General features: G+C 42.2%; 1 protein-coding gene across 10 annotated transcripts in view; it reads right to left on the bottom strand.

The window, feature by feature from the left end:
- Window positions 1–12020, bottom strand: part of LOC116036703 (protein 4.1-like) — an 89364-nt gene that overhangs the window by 27541 nt on the left and 49803 nt on the right. For 5 of the 10 annotated variants that reach the window (XM_036001729.1, XM_031280296.2, XM_031280322.2 and 2 more), the window contains exons 4-13: window positions 10886–10990; window positions 5998–6040; window positions 5704–5779; window positions 5128–5346; window positions 4659–4746; window positions 4415–4567; window positions 3336–3433; window positions 3048–3223; window positions 1539–1765; window positions 1065–1100 (exon numbers count right to left, since the gene is read on the bottom strand). In XM_036001729.1, coding sequence (XP_035857622.1) covers window positions 1065–1100; window positions 1539–1765; window positions 3048–3223; window positions 3336–3433; window positions 4415–4567; window positions 4659–4746; window positions 5128–5346; window positions 5704–5779; window positions 5998–6040; window positions 10886–10990 — 1221 coding nt within the window. The remainder of the gene's footprint in view (window positions 1–1064; window positions 1101–1538; window positions 1766–3047; window positions 3224–3335; window positions 3434–4414; window positions 4568–4658; window positions 4747–5127; window positions 5347–5703; window positions 5780–5997; window positions 6041–10885; window positions 10991–12020) is intronic. The other 5 variants (XM_036001732.1, XM_036001731.1, XM_031280305.2 and 2 more) reach the window with 3 other exon arrangements.

Consider the following 12020-nt stretch of genomic DNA (forward strand, 5'->3'; position numbering starts at 1 on the left):
CTGTATCGACAGTAGCACGCTATTGCCTAGTATCTGCAAGAGGACTTACAAGTCACTTCAGAGGTATTGTCAAGTCACAAGAACAATGTTTTTTGGATTTTAAAGTATTTATTTCTCGATAGGTGTAACAAAATATATGAGATAAAATGCCAAACATATCAGATATATATATAGAAATACTATGTCCTGAAGCATTTCTGCCATCTTGAATGATTTTCTTCAACTCGCTGCCTTCACTCCGATTGGCAGTCGTATTGTCGCATCGCTCAGCATTTGCATAAAATGGAATTCTTGTCTATTTTGGCCCCGCCTTGCTCGTGGCAACGGCAAGCTCGTCGCTTGTCGCTGGCAAACAGCCACTCCCACTGAAAACGAATGGCAGCCTGCCGCTTTTTCGCTGTCTCTTGTAGCTAATGTGACTGAGGGGTTAACCTTCAAGTCGCAAGCAAGTCTCAAGTCACTGTGGTGAGAATCAAGCAAGTCCAGTCGAGTCCCTGCTAGTCAAGCAAGTCACAAGTCAAGTCACGCAAAAAATTGCCGTCAACGTTAGCTAAAAGACACATTCTAGTAACGTTACCTTTGTTTGTGCTGCTTGAAATGATGGATAAAGTTGGATTTTGTGGTTGTCATGTCCGTAATTTTTGGTTGCAGTACTTTCACACAGCTGTTCTTTTTTTTCAACGTGCATCAACTACAAACTACAACAAAGGTTGCCTAGCAACATGGCAGGGTGGCGCGTATAGCATGAAGAGGTTCCAAAAACAAAATGTAACTTCTCAATACCTTGAAAAAAAGAATACGGGCTATCGTATCAATGTTAGTCAAGCAAGTCTCAAGTCCTCAAATTGCCGACTAGAGTCAAGTTGTGCGACTCGAGTCCCCCACCTCTGTCATATGGTGCAATGCAGCACAGTTTTTTATATGACGGACAGTGTCGACTGCCACAGTTGGACAGCGGATCACAGGCAGAATGAGAAACAATTAGACAGATATACTTAACGACGAATGAATAAAGACAGAAGGTATACAGACAGACAGAGACCAAATCACCAGAAACCAAATACCTCCTGTTTACTGTCAACTGGTGACCCAGCCTCCTCCTTATCGCCAGCAAGAGTTAAAAAAAAAAGAAATAGCATGTTAGCAAGAGAGCGGGCTAGGCTTGAGTTTGCATTTCTCAGCAAAATGAGAAATGGTTAAAAACTGTAAAGCTGTCAGCGGGATTTATGAGCAGTGCAGTGTAAGCATATAAGCCTGCGTGAATAGGAGTGAAAGGAGAAGAGTTAGTAAATGCTAAATCCACCAAAAGCCACCATAGCGTTATGCCCCAGCTGGTGGATAAACCTAAATTGGCCTGAGAAGCTTGTCCTGCACCTATTTACATCAGCACCCCTGCAGTCCATGCCATGGCCCTGCACCAAGGCCGGAATTGTCGTCAAGGAGACTAAAGCTCTATACATTTTGGACCATCCGTAATTTTTAACATGAAGAAATCTACTTCAGCACAATGGAAATGTTTGTCAGGAAATCTTTACTACCATGATTTCTTTCTTTCTGCTTGGCGTGACATCGCCGTCATATTCTTGCTCCGTATCCTCGCTCCGCTCTTGGTCCTTGACTTCCTCATCCTGCTCTAAACTGGGCTCCAGCTCGGTCTCCTGCTCGTCTACCGACGGGCTGTGGAGGCGACGTTGTTCACTGACGCTGCGATGGGTTAGGCCGTCATGGTTCTCACACGTGGCTGAAATCGGCCGTGAGAACTCTGCTACAAGAGATGAATTATTACATGAGACAAGTCAGAGCTGAACTGATATGGGGTTTTAAAGCAGTAGTTGGACATTTTGGGAAATATGCTAAGGCCGCTTTCACACCTCTAGTTTGGTTAATTTATTCTCCAGTTAATCTTTGATATCAGATCAACAAATTAAGGTTATAAACTTAATAGTTTTGAAGCAGGACCTTCGTTTTTTTGGATTGCATTACTTGTGAAAAATAAGGTGTGCAAAGTCTACAAAGCTAGCGCTGTTCAATGTCTCAGATACATATTTATTAGAGGTGTGAATCTTCACTGATCTCCCAATTCGATTACGATTATCATGTCAGCGATTTGATTCGATATCTCGATGCATCACGATGCATCACGATTCATCAAATACATTTTTACTATTAAATCCATATAGGATATTAAATTCATAGCTTTTCAAGCTTCAAAAAGAAAACATTCAGCAGTGCTCTAATACTAAATACTTTGGATACATAAAACTACAGCACTGAGCACATGGCACTTCCTGAATGTGCAAAGCATAACAGAATATGTAAACAGAAAGGTTGTTAGGCATACATTAAATTGTAAACAGAAATAATCGATTATGGCCCGGCCGATTATCGATGCAGCATCGTCCATGTCCACGATTCGATGCATCGATTATTTGATTAATTTCAACACCTCTCATATTTATTCATCTTCTGCTGCTATGTAAAGAAGTATCAGATCGGACTTGTATCGGCAGATACCTAAAATGAAAGGACTGATAAGGAAGAGGGCCAAAAAATAATTTCAGACTTTCTTAATAACTACAATCATAAAATGCACCAGAGTTAAGAGTTTAAACCAAACCAAGCATGGTAGGTGTGAAAGTACCACTATTCACTTTCATGCTGAGCCTAGCTTGGCTCTGTCCAAAGAAAAAATGAAAAAAACCACAGGGTTATGTGCAGGACAATTCCTCGGCCTGTAGCTGTAACTTCCAGCACCCCCCATAAAACTGTTAATTTATTGTTTTTACACTTTGAGTTTTGTATGGACTAAACAAATTACATATAACATGTACATTAGTGAGCTTTACAGGTGCAGGTTGGTGGGTGTTTTTCCTTTAGACTTAGCCAGGCTAAATGTTTTAGATAGCCGTCTTCTGGCTGCCATTACATCTCTGCAAGAAAGCAAAAAGGCACATTCCCAGAAATGTTCAACTATTCCTTTAAAAGTCTGTCTTAAAAAACTGCAACTTGAATACAAGTTCAAAAAGACACTCCTTCGTGGACCTCACCTCCGTCCAAGCTCCTGGACAGCAGGTACCGCTTGCTGGTGGAACGCTCAAAGTGTGGAGCAGGTCGGTCTATAAGAGCGCTGGCCTGTCTGGTTTGAGCCTGTGTCCTTCCACTGTATCGAAACTTTGAACCCATCACCAAGAAGCCCTTGGGAGGAGGCTCTGGAGACACTAGCCTGTGAAAACAAAAGCGGTAATAGTGCATCATGTAACAAAAAACGCAGCGTGAGTGTGGTTGCACCTGATGAAGCTGTAAACATGGGAATGTTTTGTTTGCCTTGATATTACCTGAAGAAGGTGTGATGCTCAATGCAGACCTTCCACAGCCTCTTGGCAGCTCTGTGGTTAGGAAGCTTGAAACCAATTGTACTTTCAAACTGCTCATACTGGAGGGGAGAGAGGAAAGGGAGACAGAGATAAATGTCAAGAAAGGAGTCGGGGGTACACCACCAGGTGTGTTTACTCTGTGTAGCTGAAGGACACCTCAACACTTCTCTGTGGACTAAAGTTAAGGGCAACCTAATACATTCATACACTAAAATATTCATACATCTCATACTTGCATGAACACTCAACCCAATCAATAAAGCAGTCTTTACTTTGTGCCTGCATGGATACTACTTCTACATAAGCAACTACATTTAGAACATGGATTTTGCCGACTGGACTGAAAGGAGCAGATCAAGGCAGAGGAAGGATAACATGGGATGTTTCAGACACTGGGAGAAATTGGGAGGAAACTATTTAATGGCTCTATATTTACACTCTTTATCCTTCTATTCTGGCTGTGGCTGCAGCTGCAGCATCTCTGTTAAAGGGGCTCTTTATTTGGCTCAATCACAGGCTCACTGTGCGGCTCTGTCACTTGACTGGGTCTGGCCCAGACAGCCTGTCGAACTGAGGATCAGCATGGAGGATAAGCTGCAGCGCTGCACAGCACAATGAGGATATAAAAATAAAAAATATAGACCCTGGCTGTGCAGAAGAGCAAAACTGGAGGTCTAAAGCAGAGGATTTGACAGCCTTCTGCTCCTCATAACTGACCACACATTCATTAGCTACAAAAACACTGGATCCTACATTCTTCATGATGCAACTCTGGAAGAAAAATCCATGCCTACCTGGCTAACACTCACTCCACACCCACAGCAGGCTTTCTGTTAGAAATGTGAGCCCAGATAACTCAGATGACATCACTATATGACATCATTAGGGTTATTTTCTCTGAGTTCACAAATCTCTTCCAAAGCCAGAGACAACATTACACAGCTGTTTTTTTTGTTGAGTAGCACTACCCATGACTAGTAAACAAACACATGTAATCTGTAAAATGTATAAAGTTCCCCTTTAATTATTCTTAACCATACCTCTCCAGGCCGTATCTTGATGTAGAAGTTGCTCCTCTTATAGGAGATCTTAAGGATCTTTGGCCAGGCAAAGCGGTTGATCCTCAGTCTATCACGATAAATCAGCAGGCCGTTGGCACAGACACCCAACATTATGTCAATCCCTTCAGAATCCTAAAGCGAAAGAGGCAGACATTAGAAACACTGTGTTGCATCCTTGAAACCCAGTTTCATGCAAATTAAAACAACGTTGAAAACAGCCAACCTTAGCATGATGGAGGTCCACCCCGTACATGGAAAGTTTCTTTGCATTCTCCAAGAAGTTAATTTCAGCCTCTGCTGGAGTCATCCCCCTTTGGGCAGAATAACAATAATATCTGTAACCAACATCAACAGGCCTTCTTAAATAATAAACCTATAATCTTGCACAGCGGGAGCAGAATTATCTTGGTATTATTCTTGATAGCTTCAATTCTAAATTCCTCCTCTCCATCCCCCCAAGCATTATGTTTGGGCATATGCCAAAAACAATGCCAAATCAGAGTGGTGAAGACCCTGTAATGAAGAAAGTGTTCTCGCACAGTGTCAATGACAGATGGTGCGGTAATGTGACGGCATTTATCAGCCATACGCATGATGGAGTGTTTCGACACAACAGAAAACTCATCAGCTGATCATTCCCAGAGGTTCGTGAATAGATTAAAATCTGATTTAAACGACATTGTGTCCAGTACTTGTAGTTTCGATGGAGCTCCATCACCCTCTCCTCCAGCTCGCGAGTCTGATTTGGGGCGAAGCGGAAATCGCTGATGTAGTCGGAGCCGTGGTCGTCCTGGTCATAGTCGCCCAGCTCTGCTTGAACGGTGTAGGAGCCCAGGAGGGCGTGAGTAACGAACGAGCATGGCAGTCGACCTGACAGCATGTCATCCCTCAGCTGCAGACACAGGTAGTATCTGTCAGATGAGACAAAAGGGGGGGAGAGGAGGATGTTGGCAAACAAACCTGAATCAAGGCAAGCTCCAACAAGTATTCAGCAGAGTTAATCCATGGCAGTTAGTAGCATTCCAGGTCTAATCCTTGAAAAGCAGAGAGGAATTTGGGTTGCTTTGACACCGCGGCACATACACCATGTAAATTGTTACAATACTTTTATGTAAACACTTGTTTAGGATAATAAAAAGGCAAATCATCTGCAGAACTGACATTTGTGAGGAATTTCCCCTCTCATTAACTCTGAAGAGCATCTGACAGCACAGCCAGAGGAGTTACAACTACATTTTCTAAGTGTGTGTGGTAAAGACGTACTCTACCTGGTAATATCCTCAGTTAGCTGGGAGGGGTCTGGAGGGTAGAACTTGACAGAGAAGGCAAAGTGCCATGGAGCATCTGAGGAGAAATTACAATGAGAGCTCGAGGGTTTACTATCATGTCTGTCTAAAGAAAATTGTACAACATTGTAATTACAAGCCAATGAAGGAATTGTATCAAACCGATTAACAAAAACTGTCGCGCCAGTTCATAAGCCAACATGTCTAATTTTACGACTATACTGTCACTGAATTTAAAAAATGCATCATCTCGTCTACTTGGAAAGAGACACTCACTGCGCATCTGCTTCTTAATCTCCTTGGAGGGGTCCAACCAGTTCTGAAAGACAGAAGGCAGAATTCACCAAGGGCAGACTGAAAACATGGCTAACGCAAACCCCGGTGTCACATTTTGCTCTATTTGCTGTCAATGTTCCTAAAGAAAGGCTTTCCATATGGTTAAATAAAGAATCTGAGCCCTCCCCTGCTGAGCCGTTCAACGTGCAGAGAGGAGATTTAATTCAAGCATCTGTTTCTTTATTGTGTTGCTAATTCACTGGCAGCCAGTTACCTATCTGATCTCATCTGATCGTGCAGGGGACCGCTTCCCCTATAGCCCCATTTCTGATTTGGACGAGCATCTCATCAATGGTGCAGTGAGCACACGGACTCACTTGTAACAGAAGCTGTAATCTCACATTGCCAGACCTATCTCCCCAGAAGCTGTAAATCATGCTGTTTAGAGGCACAGCAGCACTCAGAAAGCAATAATGAGAGTAATGAGATATCTCCCCCAAGTACTCTTACACTGCTAAAATTGTTTTTAACCGTTTGTGTTTTCATCATCTCAGTCAATCTTTCTATTTCTTCTATTTTACTAGGTTCATCATATCTCATTTACGTCTCTGCAGGCTTAAACGTGCGTAAATGTGACGTCACGGGAGCGCCATAACTATTTATACTCGCGCGCGGTGGTCACGACACCAGTTGCAGTCTTCTCCTGAACAGAGGTGGCGCTAATGAGGAAAGGCTACCGACTTCACTATTTCTACAGACTAGAAGAAGAAGAAAAAGGTAAACAATGGCAGAACTGGCAGCAGCATTGCCGTCAATGCTTCGATTCGATGATCTACTTCGTCAGATCAAGCCTTTCATTCACCATAAAAGAACTCATCTTAACCCAGTAAGTTTACAAGAGAGACTTGCAGTCATCTGAGAGTCCTGGCAACCGGTTGTCCACAAACTCGTCCATGCTTCCTGTTTCCGCTTTGTAGCGCGCCGCTGAAAAAAATAGAGTGGTGCGCGCCCTCTGCTCGCGCACTCAAAATCCTGACGCGCCAGCTCGGCTGCGGCGACTGTAAAACGGCCTATGGTGCTTCATGGACTCTCCCATTGCATAGAAATACTCTTACTACCTCTGCCAAGGAGGTTATGTTTTTGGTTCGTTTTGTCCATCAGTCGGCAGGATTATGGAGAAACTACTGGCCTGATATTCCTGAAACTAGGTGGAACTTGGTGCATTTGCTTATTAGCAATAAACATAAAGTACAGCTGTGGCTAATAGGAATGTCATTCGTTTAGCAGGTATTAGTCATTAATCAAAGTTATGGATGCTAACATTTTTGCTACTCTTGTAGATGCTAAGATATTTCCCTAAATAAGTGACCATTTTGTACTGCTAACGGTAGGGGTGCACTGATCCGATATTAAGATCGGATATCGGCTCCGATATTGACAAAATAGGTTTTTTTTGTTTTTTTTTCTCCGTCGCAGCACATCCTACGTCATTTGTCAGAAGCACGTGTGTCACATGCTGGAAGAGTTGAGTAACCGTTAACGTGGAGCGAGCCAAAGAGTCAGCTGTGTGGAGATATTTCCCACTTTCCACGCCAACTAGTTCGTCGGCTGTTTGCAATGTCTGCAAAGTAAATGTTTCGAGGGGTGGTGGTAGGCCTAGTACTGCAATGTTTGGTAACTGTTTGATTAGCCTACTATTGTATGTTTGACCAATACACTATTTTGTTTCTACTGCTACATTTTATTTATTTAAATTTATTTTAAGAAGTTTGACTACATTCTATTTTCGATTTGAATGCACAATTGTTTTTTTTTATTTTGTCTTAGTTAGGAAAGTAATGTTTAGTTAGGAAAGTCTGGTTCCACCTTATACCTTCCTTCGACCATGTGGAAGAGACTAAGGGTCTTCCACATGGTGGAAGGAAGGTATAAGGTGGAAGGTATACAGTTTATTATTAATTCAACAACAGTATCGGATCGGTATCGGGTATTGACAGATACACAAAGCCCAGGTATCGGGACTGAAAAAGTCGGCTCGGTGCATCCCTAGCTAATGGCGCTAAAAGGGAAATCACAAGAGTCATTAGGATTAGCACCATGGTATCAAATTGTATGGTAATCCATCTCATAGTTCTGAGACATTTGTCACTAAAAAACAAAGAAATGTCAGCCTACTGGTGGCACTAGTTGAAAAGTCAGGGGATCATCCAGGGGAGCACGAATGTCTGTATAAAATGCCATGGAAATCCATCCAATCGTTTAGTTTTAGTCTGGACCAAATTGGTGGACAGACCATTACAATGCTGCTGCTAGCTTGGCTAAAACATAATTAAAATAAATCAGTAAAAAATATTATTTTAAAAAGTACAAGCAGAAACCCTTTCTACTTACTTACAAACACACACAGTAACAGGGGTTAATCTAATTTGTTACTTTAATCCTAGCACTTACACACACTAACATAATAGGTGTATAGGTATGTGCTGCAGAGAGCTGACAGTGATCTCCACTAACCTGAATACCTCACAGAAACTGCTTATTAATGCTGACAGTCTTTTTGGCACCTGGTATCACATCATTCAGAGTGGAATTAGGAGCATGAGAGGTTGATACAGCACAGCACAATCCTGTGGCCATGTTTGGCAAACTGCAAGCATCTGGCAATTTCAACTGTGCATTCATGTACACACAGTCACCTACACAGGCACAAATACACATACTCCTTCAGTGTTTAATCAGGCTGCTAAAGACTTTAATGAGCCGCAGGCATTTTTTCTTCCCCTTGAATCTATCTTATATGGGCCAAGGCCAAAGAGCACTCAATTAGTGAGACGCTATCTGCTGCTTTGGTTTTTTCTGCAGGAAACAGGAATGACTTTAATCAACTCTTCAAGGCTTCGTTCTTGCTTTTGCAACCTTAGATTGTAAATCTATCACACAGAATAAATGTTCTCCTGAAAAGTGAAGATTAAATTATCATTTCCCCAGCTGAGACAGAGAAAGGGCATCTGAAATGACATTCTCCGGCTTGTTTGGTCTTCCATTCAGCGATGACCCCAGACTGTAGACTCAAGCTTCGCTCTGGTAAGTCTTTGACAAGCCTGTCATATTAATCTAAGCCGTAGCCTTTTGTCCACTTCGAGGGACGAAAATATTTGACTTTCAAGCCTGTTTACCTCTCTAACACCCCAGTTAACCTGTCTGTATTGGCAGAGATCATGCTCAATCCAAAGCCAAGGCCTTCAGACACGCATCAAGTCCCAACATGTGAGCTGAAGTATGCACAAGCTGATGATGGTGACAGAGGCTGCAATGCTCCAGATGTTAAAAGGGACTAAGTCCTGTCATCTTTCCTATCTTCAAAAGGCAGGCGGTTCCTCTGTAGCCTATTGTGCAATCACATACCTGCCCTCAGGGTGGCTCACATCAATCCAAACCCAAAAACCACATGTGAGAGCTGTAACGCGGGCCGACAGCTAGGACCCATCAGTTCACTGTCATTTACTTGATTATATGATAATGAGCCTGCTCTGTGCAAGTCAAAGAAGATCAGAGCGAAACATATTCAGACCTCCTACTGAAAAAGTCAAAATGATTTGTGATCTGATTGGAGTTTAATGTATGTACACATTTATCAAAAACAGAGATAATTAAATCTCAGGGGACAGAACCAAAGAATCCCAGTATTTCTAACAAGTTTGTTGTAAGGTAAACTCAACACTTTTGCTATGAGCGAGGTAAGGCCATTTTATGGTTCTGCGGAGGCTCCACACAGAGCTTTCTCCGTAGCCTACGTAAGTGGCCTGATGTTTATACTTGTGCGCTGGTGTGTGCGTCGAGCCGGCATGTGTGCGTGTGTCGGGGGAGTGTGTTAGAGCGAGGGAGAAGTGAGAGAGTGACGGCGATTAGCTTCGGAGCGAGTACCGACTCTAGAGTCATGGTGAGAGAAACAAAGTGTCTCCCCTGTGCTTTCTGACCAAGGTGGGAAATCTGTAGCAGGAAAAGTTAACCCTCTCCTTGATTTCATGTTGTTTATGGAGCAGGAGAACCAAGCCACGGCCGAGCCACGTGCATCTCTGCGACGTGTAGTTACATTTTTCGAGAGGTGCACGACAGGCTACGGCGTAGGGTCCGGCGTAGACGCAGAGGGGTGTGACGCTGTCGATTCTACGCAGAAGCATAAAACGGCCTTTAGGCTGACTAACCTAAAGTGAGACTTTGTAACTTTTGAAAGAAGAAATCATACAATCTAATTCCAAATGAAACGTTGAATTCCAAATCAGTAAAACTCACCCTTGCTGAATTCAATACACACTATAGATTTTGCTGCTACAGCCTTACTTGGTCTTGTGTGATCAGTAGCTCATGTTGGCACTGGCTAATGACAGCAAACTTTAGATTGCCGTTTTTAACTGACATTACTGATTTAGTTTGCTTTCTTTATGACCCTTCTCTACTTGTGCTATTGTTACTGTAGACTATGTCTTAGCATTTACCATTATCACAGTGGCCGCTGTTGCCTATAGCTATAGGCTTAAGGTAAGCTAGTAATCTGACCAAATGTTGGCTTCCGACAATGGAGGTTTAACTCAGGTTATTTCTGCCTCCAGAGCAGCTCTGCCTCTGAGAAATATTTGTATGACTAAATTCCATAAACATGCCTCACAAAGAGCATATGAGTCATGTTTTCATCTTTTCTCCAACTGCACACATTTTTCAATTGTTGTTGTCCAGACCCATTTTCCATTCATCTTTTCTGAATGATAAATAGTGCACCCCTGAGAGAGCCGACCAGCCAACAAATGAGAGGAATACAGATTGTTCTTTGAGCAACGTGTTTATACACTGAAACGTCCCACGAGGTTACTGTGGCACACAATTTACTGACCTTCTGGGTGTCTGTGTCAGCAAAGGTCAGACCAAAGTAGTCCTTCTCCAACAAGTTGAGGTGCTCACACACCATGTCCATCAGGGTCTGTCCTTTGGAGTGTTTCTGCAAAAACAAACATGGTCAAAAGGTCAACAACAATGCAGAAGGAAGCGGAAGAAAGATTCTCTACTAAATGTATGAAATGCCATATGTGCACATGTCTGTCTACTGCTGGGATACAGTAGCTCACTTTTATTAGGCAAAGTTGGGCTCACCAATATCAAAGCCCATTAGATAGCTGTGCTTGTCAATATTGCTTTCCTGTTCTCTAGTTCAGCACAAAATAAAGCACTCAGCTATTTGGTACTGTGTCACAGTCAGTGTGAATCAAACACATGACAGTGAAAATGGTCTGAGAATAGCTGGGGAAGATTTGTCTTTGTACTGCAGGCAAAGATTTACACTGCTATTGACGGAGTTCAAGGTGAGCATTTCAGGAACATTTCTATTCACATTAAAGTGACTAGTACATGTTTTGTGCATTCAACACAAGAGTTTCATTGTGAATTTTGAACATTTAACATCACAATGTACAAATAAACATTTTTGCTCACAGTGCTGAAGGAGCCCTGGACTAAATTTGGCAGAAATTAGTTTATTCTTCCTATCCTGCATCCTTTTGGGACCATGGATGTCTGAAACAAATTGTGTCCTAATCCATCTGGTAGATGTCGAGATATTTTACTGGATAAGTGAAACCCACCTATCGACATTGGTGTATATTTCTAGATAAGTATGTAGTGCCTGTTACATTCCATTGATAACAATAGTGCTTTAGCGAGTTTACAGCCCATTCACTTGTAAAATGAAAATGACTGTAGACATTACTGTTGTCATAGTGGCTCAGTGGTAAGCATGGATGCCTCCCAACTAGAAGTTCAAAGCCTCGTAGCCAGATTCTTAATGGTCTTACCTCTATAAAGGTTTGATATTTACAAAAATGAATAACACTAATCTTATTTTAATTAATTTAATTCCCTAGTAGGGAGAACGGATTGGTTTATAATTTAATTAATTGAAAGTCATTTACTGCACTGCCAGCCAAATGTGCTTGTTTCAAGCAAGATAATAATGTCGGAGAAAACAAAAATGT

Source organism: Sander lucioperca, chromosome 6 (genome assembly GCF_008315115.2).
Source record: "Sander lucioperca isolate FBNREF2018 chromosome 6, SLUC_FBN_1.2, whole genome shotgun sequence".
In the NCBI taxonomy this organism is placed as follows: domain Eukaryota; kingdom Metazoa; phylum Chordata; class Actinopteri; order Perciformes; family Percidae; genus Sander; species Sander lucioperca.